The sequence below is a fragment of the Trichomycterus rosablanca genome, chromosome 8, assembly GCF_030014385.1.
Source record: "Trichomycterus rosablanca isolate fTriRos1 chromosome 8, fTriRos1.hap1, whole genome shotgun sequence".
Lineage (NCBI taxonomy): Eukaryota > Metazoa > Chordata > Actinopteri > Siluriformes > Trichomycteridae > Trichomycterus > Trichomycterus rosablanca.
The window spans coordinates 40,575,163-40,593,818 of record NC_085995.1 but is presented as its reverse complement, the minus strand read 5'-3'; the positions used below and the strand labels follow the sequence as shown (position 1 = coordinate 40,593,818).

Here is an 18,656-nt window from a genome sequence, read left to right as displayed (position 1 = left end):
GGGGCTTTAACGGCTTAACGTGATGGAGTGTTTCCTAACGCTAAGTGACATTTAAATTAGCAGCACTGACGTGCGCGTGCTCGGTCGCTCAGCGCATTAGCATTCCGTTCCCAAAAGAATCCCGACGCGAGACGTCCTCGCCGGACTGCCGAGCGTTTTTGCCAGACCGTTTGACGGCGCACGCGGTGCTAATCCATCAGCGGATTGTCTGTAGCCGCCGCCGTTCAGCGTCGGAGACGAATCGAGCTGAGATAACACAGCACTGACCTCAGGCCGGGGCGAGGCCGGGGCGAGGCGGGGGCGTGGGAGGACCCGGGATGATCCATGATCCCCAGTTTTACGTTCTTACAAGCTCCGGATTGATTTCACCGCCATAAATCTGGAATCTAACTGACGGGAGACGTACTTTAGACGTACGTTACGTAGCCTAGTGGGTGGAGCTTTGGACTATCAATCAGAAGACTGTCGGTTCAAATCCAGGCTCTGTTGGACCCTTGAGCAAGGCCCTTAACCCTGTCTGCTCCAGCCCTGCGCTTAGACGTATAGATGACAAATAAAGACGTTCTTCTTCATTCTTCTTTATCATGTGACCTGTTTTGAGAAGGCTTATCACAAGGCTTTGGGAGTATGTCTGTGGGAATTTGTGCCCCCTATTCGGTCACAAGATGGGAGCATTTGCGGAACAGGAGAGGACCTTCCCCAAACTGTTGCTGCAAATTTAGAAGCCTATCCACGTCTTCTTAAAACATCTCACCATATTTGGGATGCACACTGTATAGCCAAAAGTATTCGGACACCCTATTTAAAAACATCCGCTAATAGAACAGAAAGAACTCGCCAGACAAAAGGAGTCAACAAACCCAAATCGTTTACATTTTTACGTTTGCTTGTGTCTATGTCTGTGTATGGGAATTTGTGCCTGTTCAGTCTGAAGATGACCCCGATTCAGCCCTGGACGCCAGACGAAAGAGACAACAAAACCCAATCGTTCATGTTTTCACGTTTGGTTGGCACCACGTCATCTTAAAACATCTCACCATATTTGGGACGCACACTGTATAGCCAAAAGTGTTTGGACACCCTATTTAAAAACAAACAGTAATAAATTAGAGCGACCTCTGTGTGATCTTTTAGCTTCTGTTCTGAAAAAGCTTCTCACAAGACTCTAAAATGTGTCTGTGTGTGGGAATTTGTGCCCATAATGTCAAAAGCTTGGTCAGAAAAGGTCATTAGAAACAAATCAAAGGCGTCACATCATCACAGTCGGTCCCCGATTCAGCCCTGGACGGCAGACGAAAGGAGACAACGAACCCAGATCGTTCAAATCAAATTAATTCACACTTTTATGTTTGGTTGGCACCACATTTTAAACGTCTTAAAACATCTCACTGTATTTGGGACACACACTATATGGCCAAAAGTATTTGGACACCCCATTTAAAAACAAACACTAATAAAATAGAGCTACAGCTAGAACAACTGTGGCTCCTCTGAGAAGCTTCTCACAAGACTTTGAAGTACGTCGCTGTGTGGGAATTTGTGCCCATTCAGTGAAAAGATGACAACGTTTGTATGGCGCTGATGTCGGTCAAGAAAGGCATCACGTAACTGCAGTCGGTCCCCGACGCCAGACGAAAGGAGACAACGAACCCAAATCGTTCACATTTTTACGTTTGGTTGTGTCTGTGTCTGTCTGTGGGAATTTGTGCTCGTTCAGTCTGAAGATGACAGCGTTTGTACGGCTGCACATCGGAGGCGTCACGTCACCGCGGTCGGTCCCCGATTCAGCCCTGGACGCCAGACGAGAGAGACAACAGAATGGAATCGTTTAAATGAATCAGCCGGTCTGTTATAGCATCTCTCCAGACGTTTGCATCTGCGTCACCTGATCCCTCATTAAAAACGCAGAAGATTAAAAGTGTCGCCGAGTAAAAGTTCAATAAGGTACCGCTGCACGTCTCCACATGTTCCTGCACAGACGCCGACCGCGGGACACAAGCGGCGCTAATTGTGAAGCTTTTCGAGGCGTCTGCAGGCGCTAATGAACGGGATTCTGTAGCGAGCGCTATTTTTTTCTCATCACGGTTTGACAGGCGGCTCAGGAAAACGACGTCTGACGGCTTTTATGCAAATGATACCAGCTGTTACTGCTAAACGCAGACGCGTCCCAATAATTCTGGAGTTTTATTTCCGTCTCTCGCACCGTCTTCTGTCTGGATCTCGTCTGTCCGGTCAGGCTCATCCGGTCGGCAGGGAGGGTCACGCGTCCACCAGGAGCTTCGCCGAGAGCTACGGGATCGTGAAGACGCTCCGCCGTGGATCCCAAACGTAAACGAGCTCGTTAACTCCCGTCCAGGAAGGTTCGGCGCTTTTTTTTTAAACAACAGGGAGTTGGAAACGACTAAATTGGGGTTAGCATTAGTTTAGCTTAGCATTTATGCTAAACAGGTAAACAAACATAAAATAAAACATCTAATATTTCCCGTGCATTTAGGTTTTCCAGCCTCCTCACACTCCGGAGGCGGAACTGGCTACGTCCCAAACGGAGAACAGAAAGAGACACAGACCTTAGACCTGTTGGATTCAACAGTCTATGTATATTAATAAACATTTATTATAAGATAATGAACAGGCACATCAGAAAACTGCTGAAGATCTGATGGAGGAAGATGATCACCACTGAGCGAGCGTACGAGACGACCAGAACAGAAAATGAGCCACTGAACCTCATTACGTCTGTGAATTATGTTACTCTGGGCGTGAAGGACAAGAAGGCGCCATCTCAACGCTAGTCTGCTACATCTGTACAAACACGTACACGTAAACAGCTTTTTGCACCAACACGTAAATAATGTAAGCTGCTAAACGTACCGAGTATTTAATTTGAATTAATTAAATAAAAATTCAATAAATTAAATAATACAAATTATTAAATATAAACACCTGCCCTGTAAACCAGCTAACAGTCAAAAGTCCAACAATACTTATTCCTGTCTTTATTTAATAAATAAATCAATGAATAAATAAAAAAAAAATTTAAAAAATAAGTAAATAAATAAATAAATACATAAATAAATAAATGCATTAATAATTTTTTTTATAAAAAAATAAACAAAATAAATAAATAAACAAAATAAATAAATGAATAAATAAATAAATGACTAAAAATAAATAAATAATAGATAAATAAATTAATAAATTAATAAATTAATAAATAAATAAATTAATTAATTAATTACAGCAAATAAAACTGAAGCAAAATTATTCACTGGACAGGTCACAGGGCACACACACATACACACACACACACACACACATGACTGCACATCTTTGGATTGTAGGAGGAAACCCGGAGGAAACCCACACAGACATGGGGAGAACATGCAAACATGCAAACGAGTTTTCCTAACACCACTACTGACATCCGAGACGTAAATGAACGTCTTAAATAACCAAACCTGGACCCATGTGACCGAGCACTAGGTAAAAACGCTGGTCTAACGTTAACTTTGGTTGGTAAGACACCAAATCCGACCTCCCGAATGGTCCGAAAAATCCTGGCACGGCCGTTAGCACGAAGCTGAGGTGAGCTAGCGGCTGCACATTCGTTTTCCAAATGAAGCGTTTAACTCACGCGAGCCGGCGCAAGTAAAATAGCGTCATCGCCAAGAAACACACTCGAGCTAGTATTACCCGACGTGATCCTATTAGCATGAATCACGCTAATGCGGCGTGCTGTTGTGTGAGCTGCGTTGGGCCACATGTGGCGTCGTTAGGGTCGTTATCAAACGCTCCTGGGAACGACTCCTGGTCCAATGTTGACAAACCGGGCCGCGCCGAACGCCAAGATCTGTTTTAATAACCCAGACAGTCGCTGATTTAGCGCTACAGGAGACCACCGAGCGGTACAACGCTGCATTACGCTAGGTTGCAGGTGGGAATTAGCCGAGCGGGTTTTTACAGGTCGGTTTGCTTCAAATGTGGGGCGCTGGAACCGATGAGCCAAAACATTATGACCACTCAGTGTCCAGTTATATCTGGTACCTGGATCTGGTCAGTGCACCCTGGCGCCAACTCTTCCACGGATACGCAAGAAAACGCTGTTCACCCGACCAGCATCGCCAGTTATGTGCCCGCACGGCGGGCCGTCGAGTAAGCGCCCATGACGTTAGACAAGAGTGATCATGGGAACGTTTTTGAGAACCCACTTGGTGTTGTGGCTTTTTTTGGCCTCAAAGGCGCAATTTATTTATAGATTTATTAACAAATACAAAATGTACCTAAATAAATAAATGAATAAATGAATGAATGAATAATTAAATAAATAAATAATTAATTAATTACATGAATGAATGAATAAATAATTAAATAAATAAATAAAAATGAATAAATAAATAATAAATTAATTAATTCATTCATTAATAAAAACTACTGCCTTAAAAAAAACAGCTAACAATCAAAAATCCAGCAATATTTATTCCAGTCTATATTATAAAAGCAAAAATAAATAAATAAATACAAATACATAAAATGTAAATAAATAAAATAAAAATTAATAAATAAATAATAAATAAATTCATTTATTCATTAATAAAAACAACTGCCTTGAAAACCAGCTAACAATCAAAAAGATCTGAAAATTTTCAGAAAAAAAGCGGTTCTAAGTTTGGCTCTTTCCTTGTTTCTTGTTATAAAAAAGTCTCAGTCACTTCTGAGCGAGTGCAGGTGCTAGACTGGCCTGTCTGCAGTCGAGATTTGGTTCTGTGAAAAGTGTGGAGCAAAATGAGGAGCAATAAACGGCCGCTGGAGTGATTTATCAAACAGTAATGAAAAAAAAAAGAAATGTAAACCATTACGGAACAAAAGACGGCACTAAACGTGCACCCGTCTCAGTTTTTTTTGTGTTGCTATTGTTGGCTGGGCACTGACTGATCAGTTGATGTTCCGGTTCATCCCAGAGCTGTTGAGTGGGGTGTAGAAGTGAGAGTTGCTATGAGGTACGTCGGCCTGCACCTTCTCTTCACGTTTAATCAGGTGCTAATGAATTCGTCACGCCCTCACACCTCAATATAGAAACACTCCGGTGATAATCACTCCGGCTATGGTGAACGTGTCTAACCAGATGTTTACAGGAGAAATATTTACCACAGATGACGATCTCAGTCAAACTCAACAGCTCTGGGACGAACCGGAACACCGACTGAACAATCAGTGCCCGGCTACACAAATTCCCACAGACATACTTCACTATAGTGTACAGCCTCCCTTATCTGCTCCTCAGTACAGAGGATTCTAATCAGACCTGGAGCTCATAATCAGATTATTTAGACGCTCTACTTACGTCACCACAGTTTTAGCTTACTAAGCTAACACAGTTAGCCTCAGGACGTTCAACCCGCTAGCACTCCAGCTAACGTCTCCCTCCGTGTACCGAAAACACTTAAACTGTCCCTGATGCCCCAATTTACAAATAAAGACACTCGTATAATTACACCTTCATACAGATTAAACATCAACCAGAATTTATTTACATTTGAAAGAAACTCTGTTGGTTGCTCCGCATTGATTCGTCCGCCACGTTTGTTGTTTTTGTGAGAAAAGTCGTGCTGCACTGAATGCTGGGATTGATCTTCAGCGCTGAGGAGGCGTCGGACGCTCCCTCGTTATTCAGTCAGATCATCACTCAGAATTAAGGTGCCTCAGTAGGAGCATTTTAAGGGAGATAAGAATTTAGACACGCCCTCTTCTCGGGAGTGTAGGATGATGGGAAATGTGTCTGTCTAGAGAGAGAGCTAGGATCTAGGTTTTCAGACTGACCTGATACTTTTTGGTTTATTTTTTGTGGACGAGGTTCTGACAGGAAGTGTTCAGACTATCGATCGTTCTGAAGCGGTTCCTGCGCTCAGCGTTACTCAGCGTTTATTTTGCTGATGGTTTTATCACGAGTTCCTCCGAGCGCAGATCTGACAGGATGATCATTTAGGAGAAGAAAATCCACCGGGCGCATGACGGGCGAGACGGGTGGTGGAGCTTTTAACCACGGAGCTCAATTTGGGGTTTTTGACTCATAGATCATCTAATTCCAGCTGAGGAATGAGGTATTAGGTTTCCAGCAGATCCAGGGCAAACAAACGTGTATTCATTTCTTAATAGATCAATTATTATGAGAGATTCTCATAATAAGAGAATCTCTGCACTGACCAAGGGGGGTCGGAGACGAGCACCGATTCCTTCCGGCACGCCCGAAAGCTTCCTTGCTTCAGCTTTAAAGTTCTACTTTCAGTTGCAGGATGATCAGAAAGCAGCAGGAACACATTCACTCTGTAGATGTGAGCCAGTAAAGTACGCTGTATGCATTTGGTTGGCATCAGCTTGAGGTCAGAAATGCCCACGGGTCATGATAACGCTGCCGGTGTGATTGCAGGGTGCGCCAAGAAGTTATCTATCAAATAGGCATATGAGGGGTATACACAAGACGAACAAGCTCTCCGACCGTGCGCCCCCTAGCGGGCACGATTGGCAGTGCCTGCAGCAGACAGAATCATCCACTAGTCAGCCCGAGGTGCCCGTACAGAAGTGGAGGAACGTAGAGATCAGCGCGTGACTCTCCGTGCGCGAGACCGACCTCACGCGCCGACCCACCAAAGTACGGGCAAATAAGAAGGGGTCGGAGGAGCGGGCGTGTCGGAGGGAGGGTGTGTCAGGAGAATATACCCTCCTCGTACACCATCAGGAACCGGCTATGACTAAATTGGGAGTTAACGAAAACATCCATCTCTATTTCTCACGCTAAGCTGTACGGATTTTTTGGATGTGTCTGGGATGTGCCCGCTTCCCCCTGCGGAAAGGTGGGCGGCACTGGGCGGCGGGGTTCAAGTACCGCACCCAGTGTGTCACCAGTACAGCCATCATTGGCATGTATCTGGAAAAAAGGTGCAGCGTTCAACCTCGACACCACTCCACCTACTGGCAGGCATGACAGAGGTGGCGTTAAGCTTGAGTGCTGTTTTGCTACCAGTAGAAAAAGGTTGTGCCAACCAGGTACATACAGTACATACATGCCACCCTAAATCCATGCCACCTAATACCAGTTCACTTGACAGAAGTATTTGGACACTCCTTCTAATGATTAAACAGGGGCGTCCCAATACTTTTGTCCATGTAGTGTGTGTGTGCCAAGCCATCGTTGCGCCAGGTATCAATGTGAAACCCACACAGCCAAGCAAAATGCCAACCAGCCAACTTTTCACTATCACATCTATCAAAAAATGGGGAATTGAACCCAGCACTCACCTCACCAGTCTGTGGTAGGGTCAGTTTCGGAAGCTTGCCCTTGCCCACCGCCGTGTTGGCTTTACCATCCATCAGGCTCGTGAACGCCATGCCACCGTACCCATCTGCGATCTCCACAGGGGGTTTGAGCTCCGGCGAGTCGATGGGCGCTTGGTCCTGGCCGTCCATGGGCCGGACGTACGCCGTCGGTTTCTGTTGCCCGCCGCTGCCCGACTTGCAGTGCAGACCCTGAGGGAAGGTTGGCGTCGACAGACCACCGGGCACCAGAGACGTGGAGGCCACGGGCGACCCCGATTCCTGTTCGCAGGGCGAGCTGGCAGCCGTTACCATCTTGACCTGCTGCCCGTGCCTTCTGCTGGAGTGTGTGGAGGTGCCGGGACTCGACTCGCCCAGGTCGGGTTCATGCCCGCCGGAGCTCTGCTTCCCTCGGTTCGAGGTCTGAGTGCCGCCTGTTCCTCTGGCCCAGTCTGAAGAGCGAGACTTTTTGGTGCTCTGGTGCCCGTGGAGGACGCTTGGCCCCGCCAGGGCGGCGGTAGCCGGAGGGGGCATGGAAGTGGCATGATTCCCGGGCTGGGACGAGGTGGCCCTGCCGCGCTGAGCCTCCGTGAAAAAGATGCTTGGCTGATCGCTCTTTTCCACAGGGGTCTGAGGGACCGAGTTCTTAGGGATGCCAACCAGGTGGCTCTGGTTGGTATGGTTGGTCAGCAGCTCCTTCATCTCGTCGTAGCTGCCCAATGTGTTCTGGACTCGGTTGGCGAGGGCATCACCTTTGTTCGTCTGTAAGAGAAGAAAGAGAAAATAAAAATATGAATTTTGACTCATTTTAAGACGTCCTTGGTTTTAGACTGACCGGCTTTTATTTAAACCCAGAATGACTTAATGTCTGGCATTTCGACTGCCCGGGTATCACCTGCTGCAGAGTGTGTTGGCACATGTGTCATTAAAGAGAAAAAACAAAACAGACTGTGAGAATGTACATGGGTAAAAATGTCAAGAGGTGCGTGGCAAATCCCCACAGTCCCGGTAGAGAAGAAAACAGATTCCACACACAGATATTCAATCCCAGGTGGAACGTAACTCTGGATAAAGAAGCACTAATAAAAACAGGAGGATCAAAATTAAAGCTGCAGATTGAGAGAGGACAATAATACAAAAACACGACGTCCTCAACCCACTACTGAGATCAGGGGGTAGAACAGGGACAGAGCAGTAATGAGAGCTGGATGCCCTACACCCACTCCTGCCCCTCTCTTCCATACCATCTTGGTCAAGTCAAGCTCTCTAAAAGTATTAATAATAATAATAATAATAATAATAATAATAATAATAATAATAATAATATTTAATAATAATAAAATAATAATAATGATAATAAATAATAATATTAAACTAATAATAATAAAAATAATTATATTAAACTAATAATAATAAATAATAATATTAAACTAATAATAATAAAAATAACATAAAATAAAATAAAAATAAAATAACAATAATAATAATAATAATAATAATATAATAATAATAGTAATAATAATAATAATAATAGTAATAATAATAATAATAATAATAATAAAATAATAATAAAATAATACTTTTAAATAGTAATAAAAGTAATGATAATTAAATTTAAATAGTAATAAAAGTAATGATAATTAAATTTAAATAGTAATAAAAGTAATGATAATTAAATTTAAATAGTAATAAAAGTAATGATCATTAAATTTAAAATATAAATAATAATAATAATAATAAAAAGAAGAACAATCATATTTTAAAAATAAATAATAGTAGCAACAATATCAATACTGAGAATAAAAATAATATTAAAATAATACTATTAAAACAATAATTGTTATAATAATAATAATTTAATAATTAATAATTTAAGTAATAATAATAAAGAAATAATATTAAAGATAATAATAACAAAAATATTACAATTAATTATAAATTAACTATACCATAAAACTATAATATAACTAAAAAAGAATATAGTAATGATACTAATATTAATTTCCTGTATTTGTGTTATTAGGGGGGATTTAACCCCAGACACAGAAACACCTTTATGAGATCTTCTATTCTCTATTGAAGTTGTGATGGGTGATTTAACCCCCTCCCTAAAATAATAATATAAACTGTAGAAGATGTGTCTCTGTATTGGAGGGTAACTGCTGGGATTTGTACACATTCCCTGGGCAGATGTACCACGTGGATGCACCCCGACCATGCACTTCCGGAATAAAGAACATCCTGCTGGATCTCAAAACCCTCGTCTGTTCGGCTCAAGTTTTATTTAAGTACCAGCACAGTAACAACCCCCCCCCCCCCCCCCCCCCCCCCCCACTGTCCCCCCCAGCAGGCACAGCATCGTTTATTTCAGAGCTAAAGTGCTGCTACACGTCGGCCTACGCTCACCATACAATTACAGGCCGTGTAATCCCCGCGCCGCCGATACTATCAAGATTAATCTATTAGCTTTCGCCATTCATTTCACCTGTAATTGCCGCATTAATAACCTCTCACCGCCGCCACGCCGCCGCCTTCCCCGATGCCAACGCCACCGTCGCTGCTCCTGACGGCGTGAACAATCAATAAACAAATAATGCTAAATGATCCAGAGGAAGAAATGAGCTCGCCGGGGCTATTATTCCAGGGAAGGGATTATTCTCAGGGTAGTTAACATCCTGACACACTCACACACTCACACACACACACACTCACACACACACACACTCACACACACACACACACACACACACACACACACACACACAGCACCACGAGAGGAATCGGGCGGCGCGATGTCGACCTGGTGTCATTAAAAATACTTTATTTATTTAATTTTAGGACACATTTTATTACAGGCAGAATCCCAACACAGTGGGTAGCACTGTGGCCCAGAGCAAGAAGGTCCTGGGTTCGATTCCCAGGTGGAGTTTGCATGTTATTCCCGTGTCTGTGTGGGTTTTCAATGGAGCTCCGGTTTCCTCCTACAGTCGAACAAAGTGCAGTCAGGTTAATTGCAGATACTAGAGGGTGTGTCCTCCTGTTTGGGGTCTGATTTTCTCCTTTTTAGGGATACAGTGTAATCCTTTCTGGGGTCTGATCTCTCCTTTAGGGTCTGATGTTTTCCTTTCTGGGTTCTGATCTCTTCTTTAGGGTCTGATGTTTTCCTTTCTGGGTTCTGATGTTCTCCTTTTATGTCTGATGTTCCCCTTTTTGGGGTCTGATGTTCCTCCTTTTGGGGTCTGATGTCCCTCCTTTTTGGGGTCTGATGTTCCTCCTTTTTGGGGTCTGATCTTCTCCTTTTTGGGGTCTGATGTTCCTCTTTTTGTGGTCTGATGTTCCTCTTTTTGGGGTCTGATGTTCCTCTTTTTGGGGTCTGATGTTCTTTTTGGGGTCTGATGTTTTCCCTTTTGGGGTCTAATGTTCCTCTTTTTGGGGTCTGATGTTCCTCTTTTTGGGGTCTGATGTTCCTCTTTTTGGGGTCTGATGTTCTTTTTGGGGTCTGATGTTTTCCCTTTTGGGGTCTAATGTTCCTCCTTTTTGGGGTCTGATGTCCTTCTTTTTGAGGATATAGTGTCCTCTTTTTTAGGGTCTGATCTCCTTTTTGGGGATACAGTGTCCTCTTTGAAGGTCTGATGTTCCTCATTTTTGGGGTCCGATGTTCTCCCTTTTTAGGAATACAGTGTCCTCTTGTTTGGGGTCTGATCGCCTTCTTTTTGGGGTCTGATCTCCTTCTTTAAGGGGTCTGATCTCCATTTTGAGGTCTGATGTCCTCCTTTTTAGGGTCTGATGTCCTTTTTGGGGTCTGATGTTCTTTTTGGGGTCTGATGTTCTTTTTAGGTTCTGATGTTCTCCTTTTTAGGGTCTGATGTCCTTCTTTTGGGGGGGGGCTGATGTCTTTTTTGGGGTCTGATGTTCCTCCTTTTTGGGGTCTGATGCCCTTCTTTTTGGGGTCTGATGTCCTCCTTTTTGGGGATACAGTATCCTCCTTCTTGGAGTCTAATGTCCCTCCTTTTTAGTGTCTGATGTCTAGGGTCTGTTCTCCTTTTTGGGGTCTGATCTCCTTTTAGGGTTTATGGAGGTGACCCTAGCTGTACAGTTGCCCGTTTACATAAATAAATCATTAAACGAGGGTGTGGAGGTATCGAGGACTCTGGACCGTTATATCACAGAAGGAATCGTTAGCTCTGCCGCTAACATCCGGCCTTGTACTAAAAGCAGGGCGCCAGGACCAGAATTAGCCGGCAAGTTAACGCGGGTCGTAAAGTGGTAACGAGCGCGCGGCTGTCGGGCGGATTTATTACCATCAGAGCCGCTATAAAAGTTGTTTTATTACAGATGTGAAAGATCGGGTAACGGCGTGTAGCGCCCACGCTGGTGAGAGCGCTTCATTTATGATCCTGTGGAGCTTAATAAGGTCGGCGGCACAAGTGTTGGCACAACTGGCTCCAAAAAAACAAAGGGGGGGGGGGGGTAATTAATTTAGCTCACTCTCACACTTTTTGCGGTCTGATTTCCTTTTTGGGTTTGACGGATGGACGGACAGACAGACAGATAGATAGATACTATAAGGTCAAAAGTATTTGGACGCCTGACCGTGAGCTTGTTGGTTGTCCAGTTTCAAAAACAAATGCTAATAAAACAGAGTGACCTCAACAGCCGATTTTCTAACCTTCTCACAAGACTTTAAACTGTGTGTGTTTCTATGGGAATTTGTGCCCAGTTAAAAAGAGCAAAAGAGCATTTATTTGTATGTCTGGTCAGTCAGGCGATTTTCTAATTCATTCTGTGCAGGACGCTGGAGTTTCTTGCTTTTTAAACAGGAAAGGACCTTCCCTAAACTGTTGGTCAGTGTCAGAAGAACATAATTTTCTTTATATAATTGATTTATTACTCCTGTTAGCAACTGTTGTGGATGAAACTTATGAATTCAGTCATTTGAACTGGGCGTCCCAATACTTTTGTCCACATACAGGACAGGACGGCATTGACCATCATTCCTCCCTCCCCCAGACGTAGCCAATCATGTCTGTACATAGACACTCGACTGGCTGATAGCACCGTTGGGGATTCAAACCATTAGAGCCACTATGCAATAATGTAATGTGCACAAATGGAGAGAGGTGAGGAGGATGGTTAGAGAGGCTAAAACTCCAGCGTTTTGGCATCAACGACTCGACTTAGATTTCATCTTAATCACAACAAGCAGGTCGCGGCTTGTCTGAGGGACGGAGGGAGGGGCGTAGGGAGTCCTGATAACTGCAATTACGCCCTCTGCTGGTTGATTGATGGTGCTGCACAGAGACGGGGGATAATGGAGATCGGTGCGTGACTCTGTACGTGATACCTCTGTATGAACCCACCTGGCGCAGGTGAAAAGAAGTGGTCAGCTAGGGCAAACTTGGGAGAATGGGGGGGCAAATATCATCATGGACTCTATTAAGTACCAGGAGATGTGGCTCCCTCTCCCTCTTGGAATCTGATGCTTCTAGTTTTACTGGGATGTACTATATTGGCCAAAAGTATTTGGATACCTGTTAAAAACAGACGCTGTTAAAGTAGAGTGACCTTAACAGCCGCTCTTCTGAGAAGCTCGTATCTATGGGAATTTGTGCCCGTTCAAAAAGAGCAAAAGAGCATTTACATTTAAAACATTTAGCAGACGCTTTTATCCAAAGTGATTTACAGTACTGTGACAGTACACTGTCGAAGCAATTGACGGTTAAGGGCCTTGCTCAAGGGCCCAACAGTGGCAACCTGGCAGTGGTAGGGCTTGAACCAGTGACCTTTGGATTACTAGTCCAGTACCTTAACCACTAGGTTACAACTGCCCTAAATTTAAGAACCCTTTCATTTAAAACATTCATACAGTTCCACGATAATGGTTTGATCACAGAACCGAGCGCTGGTCACGTCCATTCCAGTCCGAAATCTGACCGAAACCCGGTTATATGAACCAGCTGGACCACGAGACGGGACTCGACCACCACAACAGCGACCCGTAGCTGCACAGCGCAGCAGAACCAACGATCCAGTCAGACCCCGCCCTGGCTGACATCATAAAACCCTCCGCTCCTTCTCAGAACTTGGACGGGTACTGAACTCCCCCTGGCCCGGTTCCAGCGCCCCCCCCGGTGAGCCACCTCACCGAGAGAGGAAGTCGTTCAGGAGAAACAGGAGCGGCGGGGTGAAGCGGCCGACACGCGAGCCCGTCCGGAGAGAGAACAAAGGCCTCCTGTGTGAACCCTGAACCGGAGAGGGGGACACGCTGAGGCCACGCCCGAGGTGAGAACGGCAGGAACGCTTTACAGCTTTTAGAGCTTTTAGGAATTAATTACTGACACGTCACATTAACGGCGGCGCTCGTTATAAAAGCCCTTCATACACGATTAATCACCAGACTCATTAATAACAGGGGTTTGATTTTTTATTTAAACTGTTCTGCTATTAAACCCGTGATGACGGAGGGTAATTTATCCCCGAGAATAAATATCTCAATCATTTTTATTTTCACTTCTTCTAACAACATTTATCAGGATCAGCGTGATAAACAACGAGAGAATTTAACAGAAGAGATTAAACTGCGTTTTCTTTACTGAGGTTTTACTGAGGAGCAGCAACTAAATTAAACATATTTATTATTTATATAAATATATTTATATAAAATAAACATATTTATTTTCTCAGGCTTTTGATTAGTATAGACAAAGGCGCAGAGCTTGGGGGTTCTTGGTCATAGAAACTTGTGGTGATCAGGGATGTTGGGTTGCTGTCGTTCTGCCTCTCCTGTCCGATCACTCCGGTTTGGGTAGGGGAGGTGGACGTTGATGTCCTGTGAAAGCCTTCATGACCTTGTTACCTGCTCGCTCTCCCTTTTAGTTATGCTGTAATAATTAGGGCTGCCGGAGTCTAAAGCTACTCTCTGTAAAACTGTTTTACTCAACTAGCATTGTACATTATTAACTACATTCTCTATTGTTTTACCCCGCGGGCATTCTGATGGAAACCTGTTTACCCGCCGAGGTTAAGGATTAAAGTCGAGACTGCCGTGCCAACGATGCTGCTCCTGCCGGATGTGACGGGTCGGGAGTAACTGCACCAAGAATGACAAGAAATCACTACAGACTTTATTAAAGACTAGACCGAATAATAACTCTATTATTATTATTTATTTATTTATTGCCAGTTATAACTTTTAGTTCATTTAATTCTGTGTTTGTATGATTTGTGTAAATCCTATTTATTTAAAGTATCCTCCAGGCCACCGAAGAAGGACAGGCCCTGCTGAGTCTGGTTCCTCTCAAGGTTTCTTCCTGTAATTTTCAGGGAGTTTTTCCTTGCCACAGTCGCCCTCGGCTTGCTCAACAGGGGTTTTTATATCTGTTGGTCCTGGATTTTGTAAAGTTGCTTTGAGACAATGTCTATTGTAAAAAAGCGCTATATAAATAAAGTTGACTTGACTTGACTTAAATACCAAAACTCTCTTTATATATGGTGCACAATAAACAATAAACAGATCAACAATAACAAGCAAACAAAAACACAAAAATACACAAATACAACAAATACATCACCAGGGATGCAGCAATAAAAACGGAATTAACTAAAATAAAAATATTTAAAAATGCATAATAAACAAATAAAATAATAAAAAACACAGCCTTAATTAAAATTAAAATATTAAAAAACAGCCTTAAATAAAATTAAAATATTAAATAACACAGCCTTAATTAAAATTAGAATATAAAAAAACACAGCCTTAATTAAAAATGCAGCTTTACCTAAAATAAAAATATTTAAAAATGTAGAATTTACTAAAATTAAAAAACTCAGCCTGAACTAAAAAAAAAAATATTTAAAAACGCAGAATTTACTAAAATAAAACATGAAAACCACTTCATTAACTGAAATAAAACCATAAACGCTGCACTAAAATTAAAAATATTAAAAAATGCCGAATGAACTGAAATAAGAACAGCAAAAAAATGCTGCATTAACTAAAATAAAAACATAAAAAACGCAGCATTTACTAAAATTTAAATATAAAAAAAGGCAGAATTTACTATAATTGAAAAACGCAGCCTTAACTAAAAAAAGAAAACCACTGCATTAACTGAAATAAAAACAAAAATGCTGTATTTAATAAAATTAAAAATATAAAAATGCAGCATTTACAAAAATTCAAAAATGCAGCCTTAACTAAAATTCAAATATTAAAAAATGCAGTATTTACTAAAATAAAAATATTAAAAAAGAGCCTTAACTAAAATAAAAATATAAAAAAAAAATAGGCTTCAAAATTTTGGAGTGTGTCTGTTGGGAGCATGTGTTAGTCACTGTTCTCATCGGTCAGGAGTGGAGGTCTGCAGCAGTAGAGGTGAAATATGATCGGGGAATTGAATATAACTCAGGACTCAAAAGTAATAATAATAATAATAATAATAATAATAATAATAATAATAATAATAATAATAAATATGCTGTCCTCAGGATTTTGGAGTGCGTATGTTGGAATTTGTGGACATGTATTCAACTGGCATTTGTAAGGTCAGGCGCTGTTGCTGGATGAGGAAACCAGACTCACAGTGGACATTCTAATTCATCCTGATTGTGTTCAGTCAGGCTGAGGTGAGGGATCTCTGTCTGGGTCACTGAGGTTCCTCCTTATCAGGACACGGGTCGCTGTTAGCTGTTACGCTAATTCCTCCCTCCACGCTAAATGACTTCCGTCGACTCAGGGAAGCGTTCGGACCCCAGGCGCCTCTTTGTTCCGTCCCCGCTCTTTGATCTGCATCCTAAAGCGGCTATTACGCGCTGACGAGACCGATCTTTGTAACGAGAGGCTGTGAAAGGGAGTCCAACTGCTCGATACGGAGCGACGGCGGCTGTGAATTCAGGATCGATGCTCGCGCTCGCTCTGTTCTCCGGCGGGTCGATGCAGAACCGTCCGTCCTCCCGGAGTGGCAGAAGATGCCGGTTTAAGTGTGTCCGGTTACTTTCGGCTGGATCGTTCTGTCTGACAGGTTGTGACGGGTCATGAGAGCAGATTTGGTTGTGGGATTCGAACAGAACGTCTTTTTAAACACCTGGTTTGCTCGTGCGGATCAATTCTCCAGATGATAGTGACCAAAAGTATTCGGATGCCCGACCGTAAGCTTGTCGGACGTCCCATTTATATTTACATTTGTGGCAATGAGCGCACACTTTTATCCCAATTGACAATGATCACTGAAAACAATTTGAGCGATTGAGGGTTAAGGGCCTTGCTGAGGGGCCCAGTGGCTCAGTGGCAACTTGGCAGCGGTGGGGCTTGAACCAGCAACCTTATGATTACTAGTCCAGCACCTTAACTGGTGAGCTACCATCTCCTATTCAAAGACAACATAAACAGACTGATTTGTGTGTGATCAGTGCGTGACTCTCCGTGCGAGATACGGATCTCCGTATGAACCCGCTGGGTGCGGGGGAAAAGAAGTGGTGGTACTGCACACATTTTGGAGGGAGTGTTTTAGTCACGACAATACACTACGTGACCAAAAGTATTCGGACGCCTGACCGTGAGCTTGTCGGGCGCCCCGTTCCAGAAACCTCACAAGACTTTGAAGTGTGTCTGTGGGAATTTGTGCTCGTTCAGTCAAAACATGACAGCATTTGTACGGCTGGGCGCTGATTGATCGGTTGGTGTTCCGGTTCATCCCTGAGTTGCTAAGTGGGGCTGAGCTGAGCTTTACTTCACGTCTTTATCTATAACACTATCTATCTGTCTGTCTGTCTGTCTGTCTGTCTGTCTGTATATCTATCTATTTATCTGTCTGTCTGTCTATAATAGTATCTATCTATCTATCTATCTATCTATCTATCTATCTATCTATCTATCTATCTATCTATCTATCTATCTATCTATCTATAACACTTTCTATCTGTCTATCTATCTATAATAATAATATCTATCTATCTATAATACTGCCTTGCCTGCCTCTATCTATCTAACGTGGGATTTTTTTAAAAAAGCACCTTAATTTTGGCACAGAAACGTAACAGGAACCGTGGGTTTGCTTCTTACTCCCCCGTCACCTCACCCGCCGCGCCCGTTTATCCGAGCTGCTATTAGCTAATCCCTCTAAATCCTGTTTAATGGAACTGTGCCCTTAACAGCTATTCGAGGATCATTTATTGGACCGCCTGACACCTTCAAAGCGACCCTGAAGAGGAAGTGCCTCCCTGTGGGTCCGAGTCCGTCCCCGAGGTCCAGCTCTCCATTTAAAAGCCGTCTGAGCCGGCGGGAGTCGGCGCTCGGGCACTGAGACGTTTTAGTTCTCTTTGTTTTCACCCAGAATGTAAATATAATTAATAAATGATTCCCCTTCCAACAACAAAACCAATAAAGAGCTGATAAATTCCTGTACAGTACCATGTTTCTATCACATGTGATGAGATCTTGGTGTTTCATGCGTGCATACAGCCAACAGATTATAACTTCTCAGGTATCTGTCATCCCAACTTTCAAATGAGACGAACTGTTTGATATGAGGCAGTAAAAGCGACGTGAACAAAGCTTAACGTGATTTATCGTAGTAAAACAGCGAGTGAGGAATGTGATTAGTGGAGGAACTTATGAGCAGTAATAATGAAGAGAAGTTTAGTGCTCCTGTCTCCTTCTTTTACTACATTAAACCACGTTAAGCTTTATTTTGAAGCAGAAGCGTTTTAGACTCTGGGAGAAGCTGATTCTGATTCTCACCATTTCTCAGAAGCTGGAGCTGTAACACAAGTTTAAAAGTGAAACAGGGAGGAGAATCCAGATAAACACAGATACATGTGGAGCTGTAACCCTGGATCTGACGCTTATTCCACACTGATGCAGATTCAGCTCAGATTCACACTTTGGTGACGTTTTACCACACCACTCAGATAAATTTTTTGGATGATAGCGGCCAAAAGTATTTGGCCACCCGACCATGAACTTGTCAGACGTCCCGTTTACATTTGTGGCATTTAGCGGACGCTTTCATCCAAATCGACTTACAATGATCACTAAATACAACTGAGGGTTAAGGGCCATGCTGAACCCCCCCGTACAGGTGAAAAGAAGCAGTGGTACTGCACATGTCTCAGAGGGGGCGTGTGTTAGTCATGACTCTTCTCGGTCAGGAGTAGAGAGAAAATACAGTCAGGGAGTCGGATATGGCCAGATTGGGAGCAAATTTGTTAAAAAATAGATGTAAAATGATACTTTCCTACTTCATTCACTCCAAACGCTATAACGTGCACCCAAGCTTCCTTGTCATCCCACTGACGGTAGGTGGATTTGCCCCTCGTGTTTCCAGGTGACACCAGACCCTTCTTGAGTG

General features: G+C 43.1%; 1 protein-coding gene across 1 annotated transcript in view; it reads right to left on the bottom strand.

Moving 5' to 3' along the window:
- The window catches only part of LOC134318742 (AF4/FMR2 family member 2-like), a 128,522-nt gene that overhangs the window by 41,891 nt on the left and 67,975 nt on the right, over positions 1 to 18,656 (bottom strand). Inside the window, exon 3 of the mRNA XM_062999674.1 lies at positions 7,294 to 8,070. Within this exon, the coding sequence (XP_062855744.1) occupies positions 7,294 to 8,070 (777 nt within the window). The remainder of the gene's footprint in view (positions 1 to 7,293; positions 8,071 to 18,656) is intronic.